This window comes from Salvelinus namaycush, chromosome 4 (assembly GCF_016432855.1).
Source record: "Salvelinus namaycush isolate Seneca chromosome 4, SaNama_1.0, whole genome shotgun sequence".
Classification (NCBI taxonomy): domain Eukaryota; kingdom Metazoa; phylum Chordata; class Actinopteri; order Salmoniformes; family Salmonidae; genus Salvelinus; species Salvelinus namaycush.
The window spans coordinates 29,283,711-29,310,496 of record NC_052310.1 but is presented as its reverse complement, the minus strand read 5'-3'; the positions used below and the strand labels follow the sequence as shown (position 1 = coordinate 29,310,496).

General features: G+C 41.8%; 1 protein-coding gene across 4 annotated transcripts; it reads right to left on the bottom strand.

Moving 5' to 3' along the window:
• Positions 1–6,836: 6,836 nt before the first annotated feature.
• Positions 6,837–24,832, bottom strand: LOC120046430 (inhibitor of nuclear factor kappa-B kinase subunit alpha-like). 4 transcript variants are annotated; one of them, XM_038991650.1, is made up of 22 exons: positions 24,426–24,832; positions 24,035–24,272; positions 23,722–23,816; positions 20,120–20,237; positions 18,534–18,603; positions 18,162–18,250; positions 17,967–18,056; positions 17,751–17,875; positions 17,556–17,663; positions 13,395–13,530; positions 12,995–13,195; positions 11,021–11,123; positions 9,258–9,381; positions 8,966–9,117; positions 8,783–8,844; positions 8,557–8,666; positions 8,413–8,462; positions 8,182–8,290; positions 7,926–8,073; positions 7,304–7,395; positions 7,083–7,182; positions 6,837–7,001 (listed from the first exon to the last, which is right to left on the bottom strand). In XM_038991650.1, the coding sequence occupies exons 2-22, from the start codon at positions 24,137–24,139 to the stop codon at positions 6,924–6,926; spliced, it is 2,265 nt and encodes a 754-aa protein (XP_038847578.1). In that variant the 5' UTR covers positions 24,140–24,272; positions 24,426–24,832; the 3' UTR covers positions 6,837–6,923. The 4 variants fall into 4 exon arrangements, with proteins under 4 accessions (XP_038847578.1, XP_038847580.1, XP_038847577.1 ...); XM_038991652.1 differs by having other exon boundaries at positions 24,035–24,267; XM_038991649.1 differs by having other exon boundaries at positions 24,035–24,832.
• Positions 24,833–26,786: the final 1,954 nt, after the last annotated feature.

Here is a 26,786-nt window from a genome sequence, read left to right as displayed (position 1 = left end):
ATGTAGCCATACACTTAAATGTACCCATTAATCAATCCAAAAGTTTGTGAGCTTGTTAGGTTACTTTGCATACCTAAGTGTGTCTTTTCTACGGCGTAGTCTTGAGGTCGCGCGAGTCCCTTGTTCATTGCTTACCCGTCTTTCCAAACAATCCAGTTTTTCAATTCCAACTTAGTCTTTTCCAAAGTAGTATTTTGACTAAATGTAGTGCCAAAATGTTACAATATAATTGTCCCAATACAATTTCCATTCTAATCCTTTAGCCACAATGGAGAGGGGTGAAATGTTAGTCTTGACGCATACAAATCCATTGTCCAGAGTTTGATTTAAGTTGAAAAATAAATGGATTTGTCATTCTTCTTCATACAAAAACATATAAAATTCTACCAAAACGAATCCCGATCATTAAACTAAAGAAACAAACAGCATGGTATGGTCAAAAGACTGTGTTGCAGTTCCAGTCACTCCCACAGGCCTTCTTCTTCTGTGGGTTTTATGGCGGACTACAACCCCAAAAAGTGTATTGCCACCACGAACTGGACGGGTTGAAAAACCAAAACATGTTTTAAAAAGAAAATCCATATGTGATAGGGAAACTAACTTAATCCACCCACATAAAAATTGTCCATTGACAAAAACAAAACTCCCATTTCTTCTTTTCAAATCTCCATATCTCCCTTCTCAGGCACTAGGGCCTGAGAGGGTGGTACGGGCTTATGACAATATTCCATGTACCGTAACTCCTCTGCCGAGAAATCTTTCAGTCCCAGTGTCACGTTCTGACCTTAGTTTCTTTTTTATGTCTCTATTTTGGTTTGGTCAGGGCGTGAGTTGGGGTGGGCATTCTATGTTTTGTTCTAGGTTTTGTATTTCTGTGTTTGGCCTGGTATGGTTCCCAATCAGAGGCAGCTGTCAATTGTTGTCTCTGATTGAGAACCATACTTAGGTAGCCTGTTTTCCCACTTTGAGTTGTGGGTGATTGTTTTCTGTTTAGTGTGTATACCTTACAGAACTGTTTTGTTTCGTTCGCTCTCTTTGTTGTTTTTGTCATTTCAGTGTTCAGTTTATTTTATAACATTAAAAATGAACACTTACCACGCTGCATCTTGGTCCTCTTCTCCTTCTCCCGACGACGTTCGTTACACCCAGGAACTGCTCTGACTCATCGACAATGATATCTATTTTCCTGGATCTGCTCTCCACCTTGGCAGCGACATTAATCACCATAGCTATAAAGGCCAGACAGTCTGTATGTCTTAACCTTTAAAATGTCAGCGTCCTGCTGGTGAACGGCAACCCCTGCAGCCTGCTGTGAAGGCCTATCCACCACCATGGACTCTTCAGGAGCACCATTCAAACCTTGATGCCTTTAAACAGCTGCTGCATATGAAATGCTTTGGACAGCCCTGACTTTGGCCACCTCATTATCTTTCACCCTTGTCGGACAATCAAAAGATGTAGCTTCATGGTTCCCAATGCAATTGCAACATGTCACATTTTCCTCACTTTTAAAACAGATATGATCTTTTCCACAATTTGGACATCTCGGCTTCTCCCTTCTGTAAACACTTGAAACATGACAAAAAGCTTTACAATGACCACACTGCATTTGTCTTGGGATAAATGTGCTGACTCTGTAGTATATACAGTTGAAGTCGGAAGTTTACATTCACTTAGGTTGGAGTCATTAAAAATCATTTTTCAACCACTCCACAAATTTCTTGTCAACAAATTATAGTTTTGGCAAGTCGGTTAGCACTCGCATTGCCTTTGTTGTATTACTTACAAATAATAACATTGGAGATGTGTGTGTTCTTTCAAAGTAAGTGCCTTATTTTCTGTAAATCGGATTGTCGTTTCTACAGTAGCATACATTATGTATGTACAGTTGAAGTCGGAAGTTTACATACACCTTAGCCAAATACATTTCAACTCAGTTTTGCACAATTACTGAGATTTAATCCTAGTAAAAATGACTTGTCTTAGGTCAGTTAGGATCACCACTTTATTTTAAGAATGTGAAATGTCAGAATAATAGTAGAGGGAATTATTTATTTCAGATTTAATTTCTTTCATCACATTCCCAGTGGGTCAGAAATGTACATACATTCAATTAGTATTTGGTAGCATTGCCTTTAAATTGTTTAACTTGGATCAAACGTTTTGGGTAGTCTTCCACAAGCTTCCCACAATAAATTTGGTGAATTTTGGCCCATTCCTCCTGACAGAGCTGGTGTAACTGAGTCAGGTTTGTAGGCCTCCTTGCTCACACATTCTTTTTCAGTTCTGCCCACACATTTTCTATAGGATTGAGGTCAGGGCTTTGTTATGGCCAATACAATACCTTGAATTTGTTGTCCTTAAGCCATTTTGCCACAACTTTGGAAGCGTGCTTGGTGTCATTGTCCATTTGGAAGACCTAGGCTTTAACTTCCTGACTGATGTCTTGTGATGTTGCTTCAATATATCCACCTAATTTTCCTCTTCATGATGACATCTTTTTGTGAAGCGCACCAGTCCCTCCTGCAGCAAAACACCCCCACAAGATGATGCTGCCACCCCCGTGCTTCACGGTTGAGATGGTGTTCTATGGCTTGCAACCCTCCCCTTTTTCCTCCAAACATAACGATGGTCATTATGGCCAAATAGTTCTAGAGGGAGGGAGGGTGCAGTTTTCCCATCTTGACAACAGAAGCTGGTCTGGCTTTTGTTATCAAATAGAAAGGCTACGTTTTAGAATGCAATTTTGCATTGGGCCAAAATGTTTGCATCAAAGAATATTATCAAAGACTATCATTCCACTATAGCATTGTTGCGAACCAAGCTTCCCAAAAATAAAATACAATCTGATGCTTTCAAAAGGCACTTCAGATTGCAATTTTGGTGCGCATAGATTGGACTCATGATTGCATTCAAGTGCGTGTTCCGCGGCCAATGGTCTTAAGACAAATAGGCTCATTCTATTCAGGACAAACCAGGGTATAACGCATGTACCTGTGGATCAAACGTGTCAGCGGGAAAGAGCAGGGTGCATGTGATGCGTCTAGTACAGTAGTGCCTAGGTAGAGGTTAGTTGCATGCCCGCTTATCACGTGCTTGCATACTCTCGCTTACAGCTCGCTAGCCCTTGTGAATTGGGGAGCAGCATCATGCACAAGTCTCCCCTTGCCCGGTACAAAGCCTCTCCATGACCAAGACTCCCGTCGGGCCTCCTCGCAGCGGCACACATTAAATGGTTTTCTTGGAACTCCAGGCTAACTGGCAGGGGATCTCTGAGCAGCAGTGGGCCCCAGAGATGCACCTGTACAGGCCCACCTGTGTGTGGACACGTCCTGGCAGCCATCAATCACTGTCCCGCTGCCTTGTGGGTTAGTGTAGTACAACAAAGGCTAGGTTAGCAGACCTTTAGAGAAAAGCAGAGTGCGGTAGGACGCCGCCGACAGACTGAGTTTCCGGCAGCCTCCTGCAGCTGTGGAAGATACTGGTCGTCCTGGGTTTCCCCCCTTGCCACTAGAATTTTACCTTCCTACAGTGAAGTAGTGTTGTTGGGGATTGCACACCCTCAGCAGCACTTTAAATAACTTCCTTTGCACAGGTATCCACTTCTGACCTCGGTGAATCAATCATCCGGTAACCGGACTAAAGTATGGCGGCGTTGGAGGCTCTGGTGACGGGGGCAGGAGTGAATGCACTGGGAGCCCTTAAATAAGAACCCTGCATCCTAGCGGCACAGGACTATTATGGTCGCCAGCAGTTGGGAATTTAGTGGCAGCTGCTCTTGGCAGACCCGTGTGACTGAGCAGCCCTATTTAGGAGCCACAGTGCTCACCCCAGCTGTGGAGAGGCTTGGAAAAGGTGGCCTAAAAATTGCCCACTCACTCCATCCTGGACAGGCTACAGCACCTATCGGGAGTTCCACTCAGCGGTCAAAAATTCCTAAAGAAAATAATAACCCTGAAACTGGCGACATGGAACATCAGAACTCTTTTGGACACTGACGATAAAAGCGATAGCATTGACTGCTGAAGAACTAAGGCACTACACATTGACATTGCTGCCCTGAGTGAGACCAGGTACCTGGATGAAGGTTTCCTGAAAGAGGAGGGAGAAGGTTACACCTTCTGGAACGGTTACCCTCTGGGTGGACAACATCAGCACGGTGTGGAACTGGCAATTAACAACAGCCTTCGACCCAGCCTCACCTAAACACATGTCGGCATAAGTGAAAGACTCATATCTCTCCGTATCCCCCTAGCCAAGATGTGTTATGCTACTCTTCTCAATGCATACGCACCAACGTTACCATCTGAAAATGAGGCAAAGGACTGCTTCTACCAGATACTAGAGGAGGACCTTCACCGCATCCCCAGGAATAACAAGATCTTTCTGCTGGGTGACTTCAACGCTAGGGTGGGACAGAACAACAGGATATGGAGCGGAGTGCTGGGTAGACATGGTGTTTGCCAGGTCAGTGAGAATGGCATGAGACTGCTAACTATATGCCCAGCACGATCTCATTGTCACTAACACCTTGTTCCAGCAGAAGAACAAATACAGTTGAAGTCGGATGTTTACATACACTTAGGTTGGAGTCATTAAAACTCGTTTTTCAACCACTCCACAAATTTCTTGTTAACAAACTGTAGTTTTGGCAAATTGGTTAGGACATCTACTTTGTGCATGACACAAGTCATTTTTCCAACAATTGTTTACAGACAGATTATTTCACTTATAATTCACTGTATCACAATTCCAATGGGTCAGGAGTTTATAATACACTAAATTGACTGTGCCTTTAAACAGCTTGGGAAATTCCAGATAATGATGTCATGGCTTTAGAAGCTTCTGATAGGCTAATTGACATCATTTGAGTCAATTGGAGGCGTACCAGTGGATGTATTTCAAGCCCTACCTTCAAAATGCAGTGCCTCTTTGCTTGACATCATGGAAAAAAAAAAAAAAAAAAATCAGCCAAGACCTCAGAAAAAAATTGTAGACCTCCACAAGTCTGGTTCATCTTTGGGAACAATTTCCAAACGCCTGAAGGTACCACGTTCAGCTGTACAAACAATAGTACGCAAGCATAAAAAACAAGGGACCATGTAGCCGTCGTACCGCTCAGGAAGGAGACGTGTTCTGTCTCCTTAGAGACGAACGTACTTTGGTGCGAAAAGTGCAAATCAATCCCAGAACAACAGCAAAGGACCTTGTGAAGATGCTGGAGGAAACAGGCACAAAAGTATCTATATCCACAGTAAAACGAGTCCTATATCGACATAACCTGAAAGGCCGCTCAGCAAGGAAGAAGCCACTGCTCCAAAACTGTCATAAAAAAAGCCAGACGACTACGGTTTGCAACTGCACATGGGAACAAAGATCGTACTTTTTGGAGAAATGTCCTCTGGTCTGATGAAACAAAAATATAACTGTTTGGCCATAATGACCATCATTATGTTTGGAGGAAAAAGGTGGATACTTGCAAGCCGAAGAACACCATCCCAACCGTGAAGCACGGGGGTTGCAGCATCATGTTGTGGGGGTGCTTGCTGCAGGAGGGACTGGTGCACTTCACAAAATAGGTGGCATCATGAGGAAAGGAAAATTATGTTTAAGCAACATCTCAAGACATCAGTCAGGAAGTTAAAGCTTGGTCACAAATAGGTCTTCCAAACGGACAATGACCCCTAGCATACTTCCAAAGTCGTGGCAAAATGGCTTATGGACAACAAAGTCAAGGTATTGGAGTGGCCATCACAAAGCCCTGACCTCAATCCTATAGAATATTTGTGGGCAGAACTGAAAAAGCATGTGCGAGCAAGGAGGCCTACAAACCTGAAGCAGTTACATCAGCTCTGTCAGGAGGAATGGGACAAAATTCACCCAAATTATTGTGGGAAGCTTGTGGAAGGGTACCCGAAACGTTTGACCCAAGTTAAACAATTTAAAGGCAATGCTACCAAATACTAATTGAGTGTATTTAAACTTCTGACCCACTGGAAATGTAATGAAATAAATAAAATATGAAAGAAATCATTCTCTACTATTATTCTTACATTTCACATTCTTAAAAAAAAGTGGTGATCCTAACTGACCTAAGACAGGGCATTTTTACTAGGATTAAATGTCAGGAATTGTGAAAAACTGAGTTTAAATGTATTTGGCTAAGGTGTATGTAAACTTCTGACTTCAACTGTATTTATATATTCTTATTCCATTCCTTACTTAGACTTGTGTGTATTAAGGAGTTGTTGTTGAATTGATAGATATTACTTGAAAGATATTGCTGCACTGTTGGAACTAGAAGCACAAGCATTTCGCTACACTCACAGTAACATCTGCTAACCATGTGTATGTGACCAATAAAATTAGAGTTGATACATGCAGCTTCTCTTCGGTCACTAAATATATTATTGTTCAGAATGTCATAAACCGATAGAATTAAATCTAGTTGACATCGGTAAAGTTCTGTCATCTCCACTTCTTTCGCAGAGAAGAGAGGGACCGGGGAGAAAATGCAATAATAAAAAAATACTTTCCCTTTTTTTGTGCAAAATGTCCAAATTACATCAGTTTGACCATTTGTAAGGAAATAGAAAGCTGTGAAAACGCCACTTTTTCTGCCTATTCCCAAAAGCATTTGGCAATAGGCGGGTAGGCTATTTGGCACGCATACAGTTATTCCCTAAAGCTTAGGCTTATGCACTAATGCCAGATAGCCTCAAAATAATGAAAAACCTCAATGTAGCCTACAGATATAACTTGCACAAGAATGAAACATTTATGGATTTTAAGAAATGTATTTTCTCTTTATTCAACCCGCCCGCCCCCCACCCTATATCCACACAATATTTCATGACCCTATACCCGCCCACACTGTGGATATAACCGCAGGGACTGCGGATTATGAGTCAACCCACACATTACTAGTGCGTGTGTGTGTCTAGAGTCTCTAGGGTTGGGTCAACCACAGATCCATACTGAGTCCAACTCCAGTCCTGGTCCTGCATCAGAGATAGACAAGGGGTCAGTCAGAATACACACAGAACCCCCCCCACACACACACCCAAGTCTCATGGACGCACCATGATACTGCATGTTTTGTCCTGTGAGGTCTCCTGCAGTAGAGAGGTCAGCTGACTCAGGTAACGCTGGTTCTCATTCAGTAGGTGGCGTACTGACTCACTGAGAACATGAATGGTGCCAATGTGTTATTTAGTCATTTGTTACTATTTGGTAGAACTGTAGAGGGTGGTCTTAAGAGATCATATTACATTACTACGTTAGTTACTTAGTATGGTCTTACCTGTGTGTGTGTCCTAGTGGGTTCATGGGGAGAGGAGGGGGACTAGAGGCATCTGAGCTGGGGGTTAGAGAGTTGTGACTGCCATTCTGGGCCTACACACAAAATAAAATAAAAAATAAAATAAAATTAATTATCATTATCAGCAAAAAACTTGTAAACAGATTCCAGTTACCTTTGAAAAACGATTTGATTACTTCACCGATTACTTTTAAAAAGTTTGTGGGAAAAAAACATACATACACTTGATTCTCAATTACATTAAATTCAGCATTGAAAAAAGGCGCTATTTTAAGTTTGTTCCATTGAGCGAGTCTGACCACAAGTCAGAGACCACTATGATGACACACAAAATGTGTTTGATGTGTCCTTTTTGTCTTATGTCTCGAGGGGAAAGTAATCCGAAAGTAACTGAAAGTAATCAGATTATGTTACAAAGTTTGGATAATCCTAAAGACTACGATTTTGGACAGGTAACTAGTTACTAATGGATTACATTTAGAAAGTAACCTTCCCAAACATGTAAAGACAACTGATGACAACATTAATAACACTGTACTGCTGGTGTTTGTTGGGCTGTGTGCCTATAAACAGGAGTTGTGTGTTTGTGCACGCGTTTACTTACACAAGCAATCTTGAGCAGGTGCCAGAACTCTCTCTGTCTCTTCATCTGCATAGTCATGACTGCAGCCTCTGCTGCCTTGATGCTTTCCACTGCCCCCTCCAGCTTAGGAAATAATGCTACAATACGACACTTACACTCCAAGATCTTACTAGAGGGAAGGAGACGGAGGGAGAGAAAGAGAAAAGGGTGTTGGCTTACTAGAGGGAGGGAGAAAGAGAGAAGGGTGTAGGTGTACTTGAGGCGTGTGTGTGTGTACCTGAGGTGTGTGTACAGGTCTCTGAGGATTCGGTCCTGGTTCTGGACTGTCTGGACAATGGTCTTCACCATCTCTGAACTGTCACTGTAGCCATGAGGGGGGTCTGGACCTGCGCACACACACACACGCACCCACACAAAACAAGTATAGCTAATGAGAATCCACATTCTCACAGACACACCTCTACCAGCCTATACTAGATCAGTATTGTGCTGAAGTGGTTCTACTCACTCTTGCATTTGGCCTTCAGCTGCTTGTAAAGTTCAATGGCCTTCTCCTCCCTGAAACGACACACACATATTTATTTACAAAACGATACTTTGTCCATTTCATGGGAATAGTTTAAAAAGCTGTAGAATTATGTGAGACACCTACAGTTGTTCCATGATGTCAGCTTGTTTCCTGGCAAACGGACTCCTCTGCAGCTCCACAATCTCAGAGTGGAGACACACTATCTCCTCATCCAGATAGCCCACCTCTGATACCTAACACACACATACACCGAAGCTATGCCATCAAATGCTTCTCTCACAGTCCAATACATGCTAGCAGAAGCTGTCGGTAGAGTAGACAGCTGTCATACAAAACTATAGTATAGTACCTGTGTAAAGGCAGCAGCTTTCTGTTCATTGTCCTGCCAGGCTTTCAGCATCTTCTCAGAGGCTACAGGTTTGGTCAGAGTTCAGAAAACAGTCAGTACCACTACCACCCACACCCACACACACACACACACACACACACACACACACACACACACACACACACACACACACACACAGCTTACAGATGCCAGTGTCTCTCTGCTGGTCGTAGTGCTGTAGGTCTTGTTGTATGCTGGTGGTGAAGAAGGCCAGTTTGGCTCTGAGCTGCTGAGACTGGCTAAACAACACGTTCTTATACCGCGTCAAGTTGGTGTTGTAGCGCAGCAGACTCAACCTACATGTGCACACACACACAAGGTTGAGAGTGAGGGCAGAAAGGCAAGCGTGTGTGTGTTTGTGCCATGCCTATGTGTGAGTGTGTACACGTGTGTGTACAAGTGTGTCTGTGCCGCATTTGTGTGTGTGTGTACCTACATGGCAGCTCTCTGTCCCTGGTACAGTCTGCTGTAGTCCCCTCTCAGACCACAAACATAGCTAACCGCCTCTCCCCACACCTTCCTTAGAGCAGCAAGAGGCAGCTGGGTCTTCGTCTCCCTCACTAACACACACACACAGCGAGGAACAGTTCACATTTAGACACAGCAGCAATATGACATCATCATACATAGCAGGGCGACTTCCTGCTTACAGACATCAACTTCAATAGAATTGTAATATCGTTCTCAGACATTTACTGTATCTGCACTTTGTCAATAGCCTGGGGATAAGGTTAACAGAATTTAATTTTGTCCAGACTTGCTATTAGCTTTTCCCAATGTTTACCCTGCATCAAGGAATACTCACATTGGGAAGAGCATATAGTGATAGTCTTGGCAGATTTTTAAGCCTACAGTACCTATGGAGTTGTTAAATTGTGATGCCTACCTATGGGGTTGTGTAGTTGTGATGCCTACCTATGGGGTTGTGTTGTTGTGAAGCCTACCTATGGGGTTGTGTAGTTGTGAAGCCTACCTAGGAGGTAGGGCTGGGTGGTATACCGTATTTTACAATATACAATTATTGATGCAAGGACCAGTTTGGGTTTTTACTTTATCTTCTATAGTGGTATTTTAATGTTTGGTTTGTTAAATGTGATACGCCGTGTGTAACGTACATTTTTATAATATACGCTTTCTACACAGATCAAGCCCCGCCCCCTGTTACTCAAGGAGCGCATGTTGTTGTTGGTGGTCAATGCAGAACATGCAACAATGTTGATGACAACCATGCTGTTTCCACTTTGCGTCTTACTATAAATCCACTAGACCTCTATAATTACAATATCTGCAAACAGCTAGTTTGTCTCTTCTAAGCATGTTGTGCCTAAATCACGTTAGCCGCAAATGCTAATAGCTAGTTAGCTGGCTAGCTAATAAATGTACTAAGTCGGAGCAAACATAGCTAGCTAATACAGCCTGATACCAGTTATGGTGTAGGCCTAAATCAGCATGTTGTTTGTGTAACAGTATCTTCTAAACAGAAGAGGATTAGGCAAAGCAGGAATAAGTTACCTACATGAAGTAGCTAAGAGAAAACATTTAATGTAGCCAAAGACTATAGGGTCTCGTAGGAAACATTGACCAACACTTTGGTTCCTACCGTGTCACAATAACTCCTCCCTGGCACTTTAATTCATTGTCATGTCAAAGAGAGTATTCAAAGTGCCTACTATTATATTCTAACTATAGAATTAAAATAATCATATTTCCATGACTTCAATAGCTCACCCAAGTGTTTTAATCTAAATCGAAAGTCAAATCTCAACTGCAACATTTGGTAAAAACTTTATTATTATTATATTTTTTTTTTTAAATCAGGCTGAGATTTTTTGCCAATATCGTGTAGCCCTACGCGGCAGTGTGGAGATGATCTCAAATGAGCAGGAAAACAAATACGAAAATGCAGAACATTTGTTAAATTGAACAATATAAAACAAATCAGAATGGAGGAAGACCCATTGAAATCACTTTGAATGTATGTGTTGTCACCCTAGGGTCACGCACTACTCAAAGCAAAATTTCGAATTTTTATTATTCAAAAACATAAAATACTGCAAAAAATGTGAAAAAATACAGTGAAATTATATTTTGGCCATAATCGCCAAGCCCTACCTAGAGGGTTGTGTAGTTTTGATGCCTACCTATAGGATAGTGTAGTTGTGATGCCTACCTATGCGGTTGTGTAGTTGTGATGCCTACCTATGAAGTTGACGCTGTCAGGCAGGGGTCGGGCAGTGAAAGGTCCAGAGTATTTAGTCAGACTCTTATCAAACAGGTAGACTATGGCGCTGTCCCAGCCTCGCTAGAGAGAAATGAAAACATGTCAATGTGTGTGTGTGAGTGATTTGATGTGGGTGTGTGTACACTAACGGTCAAAAGTTTAAGGACACCTACTCATTCAAGGGTTTTTCTTTATTTTTACTATTTTCTACATTGTAGAATAAGTGAAGACATCAGAACAATGAAATAACACATATGGAATCACGTAGTAACCAAAAAGGTGTTAAACAAATCAAAATATATTTTATATTTGAGATTCTTCAAATAGCCACCCTTTGCCTTGACAGCTTTGCACACTCTTGGCATTCTCTCAACCAGCTTCATAGTCACCTGGAATGCATTTCAATTAACAGGTGTGCCTTCTTAAAAGTTAATTTGTGGAATTTATTTAATTCTTTATGCGTTTGAGCCAGTCAGTTGTGTTGTTACAAGGTGGCAAGGGGGTAAACAGAAGATACCGTAACCCGATTTGGTAAAAGAACAAGTCCATATTATGGTAAGAACAGCTCAAATAAGCAAAGAGAAACAACAGTTCATCATTACTTTAAGACATGAAGGTCAGTCAATATGGAACATTTGAAGAAACATGAAAGTGCAGTCGCAAAATCCATCAAGCGTTATGATGAAACTGGCTCTCATGAGGACCGCCACAGGAATGGAAGACCCAGAGTTACCTCTGCTGCAGAGAATATGTTCATTAGAGTTACCAGCATCAGAAATTGCAGCCCAAATAAATGCTTCAGAGTTCAAGTAACAGACACATCTCAACATCAACTGTTCAGAGGAGACTGTGTGAATGGTCAAATTGCTATTAAAAAACCACTACTAAAGGACAACACTAATCAGACGAGACTTGTTTGGGCCAAGAAACACAAGTAATGGACATTAGACCGGTGGAAATGTGTCCTTTGGTCACTGTCACCTTGATTACTCAAATTTGTCTTGACCTGTGCACCTGCGTTGTAAACTTTCATTCATAGGCTTAGTTGTAGAAACATCACGACGGGTATAGGGACAATTGAAGTATCATGTTGTGGCCTAAACCTATCGATGTTACATTGAGCTGGGTGAATAGAATGAAAATGACAGTCATCCAGTATGCTGTAATAGAAATTATGCCATGCTCATAAAAAAAAGCAATTGTCTTCCATCATCTTAAACATCACCGACGGCCACTGCAATACACTAATGCAAAAAGAATATCTTAACATAAACCATTAGTCAAATTGACCCCTGAATTGATATATAAACTCAATACATGAAATCATGACTAAGAATGATTACCTGCTGCAGCCAATCTACAGCACTAGACTAAACTTCACTTGTGTCATCCTTCTGGTATTGAGAGATAAACATGGTAAAGTTTTCACTGATTATCATGTAGAAACGATCTTTATGTGCAGAGTGCTTGCTTTGTCATCTAACTGATCTTGTGTCCTTTCTGTCATTCAAACTCCATTCATTGCTGCTTGCGGCTATATTTTTAAATACTTATTTTAGGTGTATTTCTAAATACTTTCCTATAAATAGCGTACTATTTGAAATGTTCTAATTCTTATTTCCAAAACATTATTTAAAATACCAAACAGACCTGTTTCAAATGCATGACAGTATTTAAATATTTGTATATACTGTGCATTTGAGTATTTCCAAATAGATTCCGATACTTAACTACTTGCTTCCAAATTAGATTACATAGATAAAAAAAAAAAAGTAACTTACTATGACTGAAATGTATGGCCGTCCCACCAAGCTATCTTAAGATGAATGCACTAATTGTAAATCGCTGTAAATAGGAGTCTGCTAAATGACAAAAATGTTAATGTAAAATGTAATTGAAATAACCTAAATAGTATTTGAACCCGTCTGGTGTGTGGACGCACGAGCTTGTACCGGTCCATCAGGGAGGCAATGTGCTGGTGGTCTGCGGGGGTCCAGGGAGACTCCAGTCTCCAACAGCAGCTCCTGGCTGAGCGGAGGGATGTGTGTGTGGGTGTGTGTCTCCACACGCTGCTGCAGGGAGTGTAACCCCTCCTCACTGCCAAGGACGAAGGAGTGGAGCTGGGCCGACGTCATGTCCAACACATGCATCACCTAGAATGCACACATATGCATAATTATATGGATTTGTTTGACAAGAATATTAGTCACATCAATTTAAAAGGAAATAACCTCCAGAGGCTCATGTTACTATCCAAGTAATAAGATTGAACAGTCCCTTGCATTCAGGCTGAATTTGCTAGCGCCGCAACCACTCTCTAAGTTGTTTTCAAGCATTGTAGTGTGTGTGTACCTTCATGTTGAGTATGTTCTGTAGGGTAGTGTAGCAACAGGGTGTGTGTGTGTCTCGGTCTGTCACTCCTCCTCTTGTCGCAGGGTCCCACAGCAACAGCATCTGTAGCAGAGATTCCACTGGCTCTAACAGGGACCTACACACAGACACACACAAAAAAGTAAAATTTTCCTCACGTAAAAAAGGTAACGCATTGAGCAAAAACAAAACAACATTTTAAATAGACGGGATCACAAGTTCCGAAAACTGCTGCTAATATAATGCAATAATATACTGTACATTCCATTTAGCAGATGCTTTGATCCAAAGCAACTTAGTCATGCGCATACAGTACCAGTCAAAAGTTGACACACCTACTCATTCAAAGGTTTTTCTTTATTTTAACTATTTTCTACATCGTAGAATAATAGTGAAGACATCAAAACTATGAAATAACACAAAGGGAATCATGTAGTAACCAAAATAAATGTGAGATTCTTCAAAGTAACCACCCTTTGCCTTGATGACAGCTTTGTACACTCTTGTCATTGTCATGACTGTCCTGTGAGGATCCAAATAGGTCAGATCGGGGGGGGGACTTGTGGGAATTAACAACTCATGTCCTGTTGTAAATCAAGTTGAGAAGATTCAGGTCTCCCTCTCCAAATTCACCAAAGAAAAGTGACTTTGTTTCAAGAGACTTTTCCCGCCGAAACTAACATGTTCAAACGCGAATACTGCTCTGTCATAATCCACTAACAGACACACACACCTCTCCATCAGTCTTGGGGCTTGCTATCAACATGAGATGCAAACCCCCCCACAAAAAAAAGAGATGTTTTCTGAAAGGGTCGTAGGGGAGATAAAGAACAGAAAACATAAAAATAGAGTTCTGGCTGATATGTACTATTCCATTTAAAAAAAATTCAGTAAGATTGTGCTTTCGTGATCTGTATTAAGTTATACAGAGAGTTTAAAACGGCAAAGCTGACAAATTGCTTTGAGCAGCGCTCTCCCTAGACAGACTGGGGAGAGCAGAGTGGCGACCACCCTACTAAAGCCAAGGTTAGCGGAGTAAAAGTTTGAGTAAAACGCCACTCTCCTTGAGTCTTTCAGCGCTTGCCACAGTCTTCCCTGTTACCAATTCAGTCATGGTGATCTGCCGCTGCTGTGGGAACTGTTCTGACATTCTCATATGCTTTGCTGATTCGAAGTGACTGTTGATTGTCGACTTTCTCTACAATTTGGAAATTGTTTTGCATGGTTGTTAGCTGTTATTTTTGTTGGCAAATGAGATTGGTTTCTGTTCATTGTACTGCCTGTCAGCCATCAACAAATCACCCATCATCTTAGCACGTGAATACGCTGACAGGCCAGGGAGAAAACTTTGTTGACGTGTTTTTGGATTGGGCCATTTTCCACGGTAACAGTGCAGTAATTGGTCAAAATTACAAACCTGCTTTGATTGGACCCTTTTATGTGCTAAAAGTGCGGGGATTGGTCAAATTTGCAAGCTCTCGCATAATATGCGCAGATATGTTGATTTTGATTTGAATTATGCGATCGCAGAATCGCGGAATCGTGGAGGGACTGAAAATAAATAATTGTTTTACATAAACTTTGCAGTGACAAGTCACGCCCGAGTGAGGTCAGAGAGCGTGTCAGCCTGATAAAAACACAATTTCGAACAAAATGATGGGTTAAGAATTAACATACCAGACCACAAAAGTGTGAAGCTGCAGCTACACGTTTAAAGTTGTTTGAACTTTGAATCTCAACACGAGGTAAACTCACCTCCTGGACAATCACTGGTACGGCTGATTACTTAGGGCAGCTAAAGTATATTCAAAACCGAATTCAAGTTGGACCATCCTACTATTCTGCTCAAACCATCGTATTACGATACTCTCATCACCCCACTGGGAACTATCGACCTGGCTGGCTAGCCAATCTTCAAAGAAGCATCTTCAGGAGCGAATGGAAGGAAAATAAACTAAGTAGTTCTGTTCAGGACTACAAGACAAGTCACCAGATACCGGACATATACAAAGAGGGACAACAGTATTAGACATTGTCGGAACCATTTTGGACAATCAGAGCCTTACAAGCGTGCCGCAAAAATGCCCAACTCCCTTCACAAGGCGGCTCTGTCAACCGAGAGAGATCCGGCGAACCAAGACATTTCACATAAATACATGAATGATTACTTACTCAAGGAGGGCGGTGGTTCGTGAGCAAAGCATATGATTACTGTAAGTGAGGGTAGTTTCTAAAACGTACCAATGTTAAGTGTCTCTGTCCTTCTCTCCCAATCTCTTTTGTAACAAGCAGCCATATTGTTGTCAGTCTGCTAGGGACCTGTTTTTAACGTATCAAGTGTGTATGTTTATCCTGTGTTACCATTTAAATCAGCTAGTAAATAAATAATTAAACCAATTTGTGTAGTGCTGAATCAAAGGCAAGGCTCAGGTTTTTGCAGATGCAAGGAGGTTACGACTGTTCAGATTGATATGATACGAGGTTATGACTAATAAGTTGACTGTTTAAAGATGTGATAGACAAAGACCTTTTTAGAGTTTAATTTGGGAGATGGTAACTCTTTAAACAATCACTCTCGTGGTGCCCCAGATCCTAATGAGTTAATTGTTACATGATTAATTTAAAATTGGGTAACAATTAAACATAGCTGGTTGATTAGATCAATAACATTCATTAGATTCATGTTAAAGTAAAGTCACAACAGCATTCTCTCAACCAGCTTCATGAGGTAGTCACCTGGAATGCATTTCAATTAACAGTTGTGCCTTGTTAAAACTTAATTTGTGGAACTTCTTTCCTTAATGCGTTTCAGAGAATCAGTTATGTAGTGACAAGTTAGGGGTGGTATACAGAATATAGCCCTATTTGGTAAAAGACCAAGTCCATATTATGGCAAGAACTACTCAAATAAGCAAAGAGAAACGACAGTTTATTACTTTAAGACATGAAGGGCAGTCAATGCGGAAAAATGAAAGAACGTTGAAAGTTTCCGCAAGTGCAGTCGCAAAAACCATCAAGCGCTAAGATGAAACTAGCACTCATGAGGACCGCCACAGGAAAGGAAGACCCAGGAGTTACCTCTACTGCAGAGGATAAGTTAATAAGAGATAACAGCACCTCTGATTGCAGCCCAAATACATGCTTCAGAGTTCAAGTAACAGGCATCAACATTAACTGTTCAGAGGAGACTGCATAAATCAGGCCTTCATGGTCGAATTGCTGCTTATGAAACCACTACTAAATAACGCCAATAAGAATAAGAGACTTACTTGGGCCAAGAAACACGAGCAATGGACATTAAACCGGTAGAAATCTGTCCTTTGGTCTGATGAGTCTAAATTTGAGATTTTTGGTTCCAACCGCTGTGTCTTTGTGAGACGTAGGTGAACGGATGATCTCCGCATGTGTGGTTTCCACCGTGAAGCATGGAGGAGGTGGTGAAATGGTGCTTTGCTGGTGACACTGTCAGTGATTTATTTAGAATTCAAGGCACACTTAACCAGCATGGCTACCACAGCATTCTGCAGCGATACGCCATCCCATCTGGTTTGCGCTTAGTGGGACTATAATTTGTTTTTCAACAGGACAACGACCCAAAACACACCCCCACGCTATGTAAGGGCTATTTGAGCAAGGAGGAGAGTGATGGAGTGCTGTATCAGATGACCTGGCCTCCACAATCACCTGACCTCAACCCAATTGAGATGGTTTGGGATGAGTTGGACCGCAGAGTGAAGAAAAAGCAGCCAACAAGTGCTCAGCATATGTGGGAACTCCAAGACTGTTGGAAAAGTATTCCAGGTGAAGCTGATTGAGAATGCCAAGAGTTTGCAAAGATGTCATCAGGGCAAAGGGTGGCTACTTTGAAGAATCTCAAATATAAAATATATTTTGATTTGTTTAACACTTTTTGGGGTTATTTCATAGTTTTGATGTCTTCACTATTATTCTACAATGTAGAAAATAGTAAAAATAAAGAAAAACCCTGGAATGAGTAGGTGTGTCCACACTTTTGACTGGTACTGTACATTTCATGCATGGTGGCCCAAAGAATCAAACCCACAATCCTGGCGTTGCAAGCGCCATGCTCTACCAACTGAGCCATACAGGACCACTATGAGTGACGTGTGTGTGCATGTGTACCTGCTCAGATTGTTGGGGTAGGGTAGGTGTGTAGAGAATCTCACTTCTCCATTCATATCCTCTACAGCCATGATGTCCTTTGGACCTTTGTTGCGCACTTTACTGGTCCTACACACACACACACACTTTTACTGGTTCTACAAGAACATACAATTGTTTGCCTTCTGTTTTTGTGACAGACAGACACTCACTCACCACTGAACCGGCTGCATGTTGTGAAGGAAGGGGCGGAAGCCACAGGTACACTCAAAGATCATGGTCCCAAAACTCCAGTAGTCCACTGACACAGTATAGGGCTTATTCTCAAACAGCTCTGGAGCCTAACACGCGCACACACGTAACACACGATTCCCATTGGAAATAGATTCAAAAGCATATATTGTCAGTGTATAAAAAATGTTTTGGTCTCACCAGGTATTGCAGAGTTCCGACGAAGGATGTACAGAGACTGCCCTGGTCCAAGTCTTTAGCGTAACCCAGATCTATGATCTTATGGACAAACTAGAGGAGAGATAAATGGAAAGAGGGAAAGATAGGGAGGAGAGATGGACAGCACCAATACTTATTTCAGTTTCCAAATATCTGTTTGTGTGTGTGTGCACTCACCTTCCCACTGGTCTCCTGCAGTACGATGTTCTCAGGCTTCAGGTCCCTGTGGATGATCTTATTCTCATGGAGGTACTGGATACCAGACCCTGTGTGTACAATAATGATACATTATCTAAAATGAAAAGAAACTCCCAAATGGTGCTTGCAAAGTATCAATGTACCAACCTCAACTGGAACCAAACAGAAGTAAATGGGCCAAAACAGAGGGACTAATATACCTTTACCCAATAAGCAGCACTTGTTTGTAAAAAAAATGTTTGTTGTTTGTTTGTTGCAAAGCATTTTGCTTTGGTGTACACTAATGAATACACCCCTGGAAAGCAACCTCTAGAATGAACGAGTGTATTTCACTATAAGGGGCTAGCTTACCAACATGGCTGAGTAGAGACAGGACTTGACTCTCCTTCAGTCCACAGCAGTTCTCTGGCTTGTTCAGCAGCTACAGGGATCAGGAACAGTCACATACAATTCATTGCCTTTAGAAAGTATTCCCACTACTTGATTTTTTCCACATTTTGTTTTGCAACAAAATGGGATTAAAGTGGATTTAAATGTAATTTTTGGTAAACGATCCACACAAAATACTCAGTCAAAGTGGAAGAAAAATGTAAATTCCAAAAAATAATGGAAAATAAAACACTAATTCTTGAGTAGATAAGTATTAAACCCTGAGTCAATACATGCTAGAATCACATTTGGCAGCTGTCATTCTGGGTATGTCTCTAAGAGCTTTGCACACCTGGAATGTACAATATTTGCCCATTATTCTTATAAAAATTCTTCAAGCTCTGTCAAGTTGGTTGCTGATCATTGCTAGAAAGCCATTTTCAAGTCCTGCAATAGATTTTCAAGCCGATTTAAGTGAAACCTGTAACTAGGCCACTCAGGAGCATCGCAACTCCAGTGTAGATTTGGCCTTGTTTTTTAGGTAATTGTCCTGATGAAATGTGAATTTGTCCCAGTGTCTGGTGGAAAGCAGACTGAACCAAGTTTTCCTCTAGGATGATGCCTGTGCTTAGCTCTATTGCATTTCTTTTCATTCCCCCCAAAAACTCCTTAGTCATTGCCGATAACAAGTCTACCCAACATGATACAGCCACCACCATAATTGAAAATATGAAGAGTGCTACTCAGTGATGTGTTAGATTTGCCCTAAACATAACGCTTTGTATTCAGGACAAAAATACAATTTCTTTGCCACAATTTTTTTGCAGTATTACTTTAGAGCCTTATTTCAAACAGAATGCATGTTTTGGAATATTTTTATTCTGTACAGGCGTCCTTCTTTTCACTCTGTCATTTAGGAGAAAACTCTACAATACTAACCTATCACAGCCATTCAACTCTGTAACTGATTTAAAATCACTATTGACCTCATGGTGAAATCTCTAAGCCGTTTCCTTCCTCTCCGGCAACTGAGTTAGGAATGGCGGCTGTATCTTTGTAGTGACTGGGTGTAATGATACACCATCCTAAGTGTAATTAATAACTGCGTTATGCTCAAAGGGATATTTAATGTCTGCTTTTAAATTTCCTATCTACCAATAGGCGCCCTTCTTTGGGGAGGCATTGGAAAACCTCCCTCATCTTTGTGGTTGAATCTGTGCTTGGAATTCACTGCTCGACTGAAGGACCCTAGAGATAATTGTATGTGTGAGGTACAGAGATGGGGTAGTTGTTAAACATGTTTATTGCACATAGAGCGAGGCCACGCAATATATTATGTGATTTGTTAAACAGATTTTTACTCCTAAATATATTTAGGCTTGCCATAACAAATAGGTTGACTACTTATTGACTCAAGACATTTCAGCTTTTCATTTTTTATTAATTTGTAAACATTTCTAAAAACATAAAATATGGAAAAAGTCAAGGGGTATGAATACATTCTGAAGGTACTGTACACATGGCATCACTGCAAGTGTGTGTATGTGTGTGTGTGCATGTGCGTGTACCTTGCGTAGGTCTCCTCTAGAGCAATACTCCATGGCCAGTAGTGGCAGGTCATTGAGCGCTATAGAACTCATCTCCTCTGGAACCTCCCTGGCTCTCACCACATTATCATGGCTCAACCTGAAGAGGCAAGGAGACAAGATAGGAGTCAGGAGTCGAGGAGACAAGACAAGGAAGTAGGACACAGGAGAAAAGGACAGAGAAGGTGACATATCCCTGTGTTTATGCTTCTATGGAGTAAATCTGTTTGAATTCAATCCCCTTTTGACAGCATCCCTTTAGATTTAAACAAAACTTTCCATACATGTTTGCCAATGGAAGAAGTTGTCAGAAAATGACATATTGGACCTGAATGACAAAACATTCAGGAGACAAAAGGTGCTCAAAGTTGACCCATTTTGCATTTCCCACCATACCATGAGACATCTATGGTCTTCATCACTGGAAAATATAAAGGGTTCAATTTGATTTCATTTTAAAGCTTACAGAGTTGTCAAACTATGACAATTTCTTGGAAATAAAATGTATTCATAAAAGAAATTGATTGTTTTTTACTTTTAAGGTAAATTATACAGGGTGGGTGATATTTCAATCAGAAATAGAATTCATAGAATGGATATTAGCCTTCAGACAAGGTCTGTTACAGTGACCATACTACCAGCTGTCACGAGTCATGAAGGCAGGCAAATTCCATGTGACCATTTAGTTGACGGTAATTAGGCTTCACCAAGCTCTGATGTTGCTGATGGTCATTAGTAGCCTACCAAACTTGCTAACTGCCTGGTACTCAGCACTCTATTGTCCCTCTAATCACTCTGACATCAATGCAAATGTAATCGAAAATCTAATCATACACTTCATGAGCACATGAGCTCCTGTTGCGCAACATTTCTATAGGCTATGCAATTGTGTGAGAAAACAGTGTGATGGCCTCTATTATAAAGAGGATCCCATCAGCCTTCTATATGCTAGGTCTACTGTATTTATTTCTCAACTTCCTAATATTAAGCACATTGCTTATCTTTACAAGAGGAGTATAGCCTACCTGACTGGCATTAAAATGAAACAGGAAAAGCGTCCTCCATTTGCTATTTAAGTGCATAGAAAACATGTATTTTTTCCCTCTGCCCCCATTTCAAGATCGTTGCATGATACTTGTCCATTCTAAATCAAAACTTTACACATATTATTTAGTATATGTAAAGACAAGATTAAATCAAGAATAGTCTGATGGGTGACAATATTAGCCTATCACTTGTGAATTATATATTATCACTTGTGAATCATACCCAGCGTAAGGCAAGAAACAAGTCGTACACCTCATGTTTAAATTTTTTTATTATTTAACTAGGCAAGTCAGTTAAGAACAAATTCTTATTTACAATGGTGGCCTACACCGAACAAACGCGGATGAAGCTGGGCCAATTCTGCGCTGCCCTATGAGGCTCCCAATCACGGCCGGTTGTGATATAGCCTGGATTCGAACCAGGATGTCTGTAGTGACGAATCTAGCACTGAGATGCAGTGCCTTAGACCGCTACGCCACAAAAGACCCGAACATGTGACGGAGAGCCATATCGAACAAGAGGTACTTCGGTGCAAGCAGCACGCAGAGAGAAGGGAAATATAATTATTATATTCAGCCCAAGGGCACTGGACGCTAAAGGCATAATTTGAAAGTTGAAATTTAAATTTGATTCCCATTTTAGTACATTTATCAGCCAAAACATGACACCCACCCTGTATTCAAGAGCATGTGGTGTCTCAACCGATAGTGGGCACAATCCAGCGTAAATGTGTTAATTTTTTAAATCTTTTTTTCAAGATATTATAAAATAGTTTGACAAAGCTGTTTGTAAGCTTTTAAATTATATCAATCTCAACCGTTTATATTTTCCAATGATGAAGACATGGATGTCTCATGGTATGGTATGCAAAATAGGTAAACTTTGAGCAGCTTTCTCTCAAATGTTTTGGTATTGAGGCCAAAAAAGTAACTTTCTGCGCACTTCTACAATGGGCAAATATGTATGGAAGGTTTCGTTCAAATCAAGAAGGGGTGCTGTCATAAAGTGATTGAATTAAAAATGGCTTCCCCTATAGTAAGTATTTGTAGTTATAGTTATTAGACTTGGGTTCAAATACTAATATACATTTTTTTTTAAATAGTTTCTGCATTTGCTTTAACTAGCTTGAGGGGTATCCTACAAAGCAAGTTTGACGAGTTAGCAAGGTAACTTTGGTCAACGCTGAGTTCAACTCAGGATAACCGATCATACGAAAGTGGCTCACCTTTTAGCAATCCTTCAGAACAAACCTGCTCCGGGGCAGGCTAACTCACAGCTAACTCCACTTACCCTGAATGAAATGACTGAGCAGCGAGTTGAGAACCAATGCAATCAGATTCCCTCCCTCTTGCAAAGATTGCGTCATCATTCCCTTTATTTGAGGAAGACGAATGATGAATTATTTTATTAATCAAATGTTTTGTGTAATTAAAAAATATATATACATCACACAGTGCCTCCTGAGTGGTCCAGTGGTCAAAGGCACTGCATCGCAGTTCGAGAGGCGTCACTACAGACCCGGGTTCGATCCCAGGCTGTATCACAACCGGCCGTGATCAGGAGTCCCATAGGGTGGTGCACAATTGGCCCAGCGTCGTCCGGGTCAGGGGAGGCTTTACTTGGCTCATCGTGCTCTAGCGACTCCTTGTGGCAGAAAGACTGACCCCGGTCGTCAGTTGAACGGTGTTTCTTCAGACACATTGGTGCGGCTGGCTTCTGGGTTAAGTGAGCAGGTGTTAAGAAGCGCGGTTTGGGGGGGGAGGGGGTCATGTTTCGGAGGAAGCATGTCTCTACCTTCACCTCCCAAGCAGGTTGAGGAGTAGCAGCGATGAGACAAGATTGAAATTGGGGAGAATTTTTTTTAAATATATATATGGTACTCTCTGTGTATAGATATATACACACACACACACACAGAGTACCAGTCAAAAGTTATGACACACCTACTTATTCTAGGGTTTTTCTTTATTTTTACTATTTAGAATAATAGTGAAGACATCAAAAATATGAAATAACACAATATCCACCGTCGTACTACGGATGCAGCCTGAATGTCAAGCTGGTTAGATTTAGAAAACCCTGAGTAGATCTAGCTTGCTTTGTAGGATACCTCTCTGGAGCGCCAGGTGAGCTGGGTTTGCACTTTGAGGTTTTATTGGTTCCATTTTTTTCATTTCACCTTTATTTAACCAGGTAGGCCAGTTGAGAACAAGTTCTCATTTACAACTGCGACCTGGCCAAGCTAAAGCAAAGCAGTGCGACAAAAACAACACAGATTTATACATGGGATGAATAAACGTACAGTCAATAACACAATAGAAAAATCTGTATACAGTGTGTGCAAATGACCTAAGGAGGTAAGGCAATAAATAGGCCAATAGTTGCGAAGTAATTACAATGCAGCAATTTACACTGGAGTGATATATGTGCAGCAGGCAAGTAGAGCTAAAGTATTTGAAATCATTTTAAATGGTATTTGAACCCAGTTCTGACAGTGTTTGTGTGGCTATTACTAGATGTGTAGGTGTGACACTCACTTCTTCATAATCTGTATCTCTCTACTCCAGCGTTCTCTGTTCTTTGAGTTCAGCTCCAGACGACACAATTTCACTGCTATCTTCTCTGATGTCTCCTTCACACACACACACACACACACACACACACACACACACACACACACACACACACACACACACACACACACACACACACACACACACACACACACACACACACACACACACACGTACGTTGCATTCCTGCTGAGCATCTCAGAAGATAATGTTGTTTGAGACTTTCATCTCCAGATGGCTTTATGTGTATGTGTGTAGTAATATGATCCGGACTCACCAGGTGCTGGTACAGGTAAACGTGTCCAAACCCTCCGGTCCCCAACTGCTCCTTCAGCTCCCACAGCCCACACACTTGGCTCTGTTTGACCGGGACTTTCTCCATCCCTCTCAGCTGTGGAGGGCTCGAGAGTGTAATATTTCAGTTACTCTGGACAGAATGACTTTCACGTGCCATTTGCTGTGAAGCCTCCGGAGTAGTCTCCAACTGGTGTGCAGGACTTTTTTTCAGCCCTGCACTAACACAACAGATTCAGCTATGACGCTTCCGACTTAAGACCATGTCTAGTTGATCAGTTCAATCAGAATGTATCAGTTTTATCAGGTGTGATAGTGTCATGCTAGTAAAGGCCTTCTCTAGCGCTCCAATAACTCTGCAACTTTTAACTTACTAAGGCAGGAAGGCTGACAGAACAATACAATTGTTGGATATGCCTATATGCCCACAACCATGTCGTTTATCCGGTGTCCTAGTTCCACAGTGGACCGGAGTGGCTAGCTTGCCAGGTGAAGTTCGCAAAGCAAGACGTAAACAAAGTAGCTAGTTAGATAACGTAAGCGAACTAGCTAGAGCTGTCCTGTCAAAACTATTTCACTAACGCGTTAGCTAACGTTACTAGCTAGCTGAATACAACAATAAAACCATCTAGAATAAATAACGGAAAGATATGAAACACCGTTGATAGTAATTCATTTCTAGATTAATTAGCTACCGGTATTTTTGTTCCACGCTAAAATGAAACAAAGTGGTAATATTAGCTATGTCATAAGAGTCAAAAGCGGCTGCTGTTGCTTCTTCTTCGAGGATGTTTAACGGCGGTTAGCATCCAATAAATGTTGCATTACTGCCACCTACTAGACTGGAGTATAACTCCCTTATACTTTGCTTGAAAATAAACAAATACCCTACCATCTACAGTGGTTCCCAAACGTTTTATAGTCCTGTACCCCTGCAAACATTCAACCTCCACCTGCGTACCCACTCTAGCACAAGGGTCAGACTCAGCCCATTCTCAAATATTGTTTTTTGCCATCATTGTAAGCCTGCCACACACACACACACACACACACATACCATACAATACATTTATTAAACATAAGAATGAGTGGGTGTTTGTCACAACCCAGCTCGTGGGAAGTGACAAAGAGCTCTTATAGGACCAGGGCACAAATAATACACTGCTCAAAAAATAAAGGGAACACTAAAATAACACATCCTAGATCTGAATGAATGGAATATTCTTATTAAATACTTTTTTCTTTACATAGTTGAATGTGCTGACAACAAAATCACACAAAAATTATCAATGGAAATCAAATTTATCAACCCATGGAGGTCTGGATTTGGAGTCACACTCAAAATTAAAGTGGAAAACCACACTACAGGCTGATCCAACTTTGATGTAATGTCCTTAAAACAAGTCAAAATGAGGCTCAGTAGTGTGTGTGGCCTCCACGTGCCTGTATGACCTCCCTACAACGCCTGGGCATGCTCCTGATGAGGTGGCGGATGGTCTCCTGAGGGATCTCCTCCCAGACCTGGACTAAAGCATCTGCCAACTCCTGGACAGTCTGTGGTGCAACGTGGCGTTGGTGGATGGAGTGAGACATGATGTCCCAGATGTGCTCAATTGGATTCAGGTCTGGGGAACGGGCGGGCCAGTCCATAGCATCAATACCTTCCTCTTGCAGGAACTGCTGACACACTCCAGCCACATGAGGTCTAGCATTGTCTTGCATTAGGAGGAACCCAGGGCCAACCGCACCAGCATATGGTCTCACAAGGGGTCTGAGGATCTCATCTCGGTACCTAATGGCAGTCAGGCTACCTCTGGTGAGCACATGGAGGGCTGTGCGGCCCCCCAAAGAAATGCCACCCCACACCATGACTGACCCACCGCCAAACCGGTCATGCTGGAGGATGTTGCAGGCAGCAGAATGTTCTCCACGGCATCTCCAGACTCTGTCACGTCTGTCACATGTGCTCATGTGCTCAGTGTGAACCTGCTTTCATCTGTGAAGAGCACAGGGCGCCAGTGGCGAATTTGCCAATCTTGGTGTTCTCTGGCAAATGCCAAACGTCCTGCACGGTGTTGGGCTGTAAGCACAACCCCCACCTGTGGATGTCGGGCCCTCATACCACCCTCATGGAGTCTGTTTCTGACCGTTTGAGCAGACACATGCACATTTGTGGCCTGCTGGAGGTCATTTTGCAGGGCTCTGGCAGTGCTCCTCCTCCTCCTCCATGCACAAAGGCGGAGGTAGCGGTCCTGCTGCTGGGTTGTTGCCCTCCTACGGCCTCCTCCACATCTCCTGATGTACTGGCCTGTCTCCTGGTAGCGCCTCCATGCTCTGGACACTACGCTGACAGACACAGCAAACCTTCTTGCCACAGCTCGCATTGATGTGCCATCCTGGATGAGCTGCACTACCTGAGCCACTTGTGTGGGTTGTAGACTCCGCCTCATGCTACCACTAGAGTGAAAGCACCGCCAGCATTCAAAAGTGACCAAAACATCAGCCAGGAAGCATAGGAACTGAGAAGTGGTCTGTGGTCACCACCTGCAGAACCACTCCTTTATTGGGGGTGTCTTGCTAATTGCCTATAATTTCCATCTTTTGTCTATTCCATTTGCACAACAGCATGTGAAATTTATTGTCAATCAGTGTTGCTTCCTAAGTGGACAGTTTGATTTCACAGAAGTGTGAATGAAAGGATGCACATAACTCTGGAATGTTGGGTTGTATTGGAG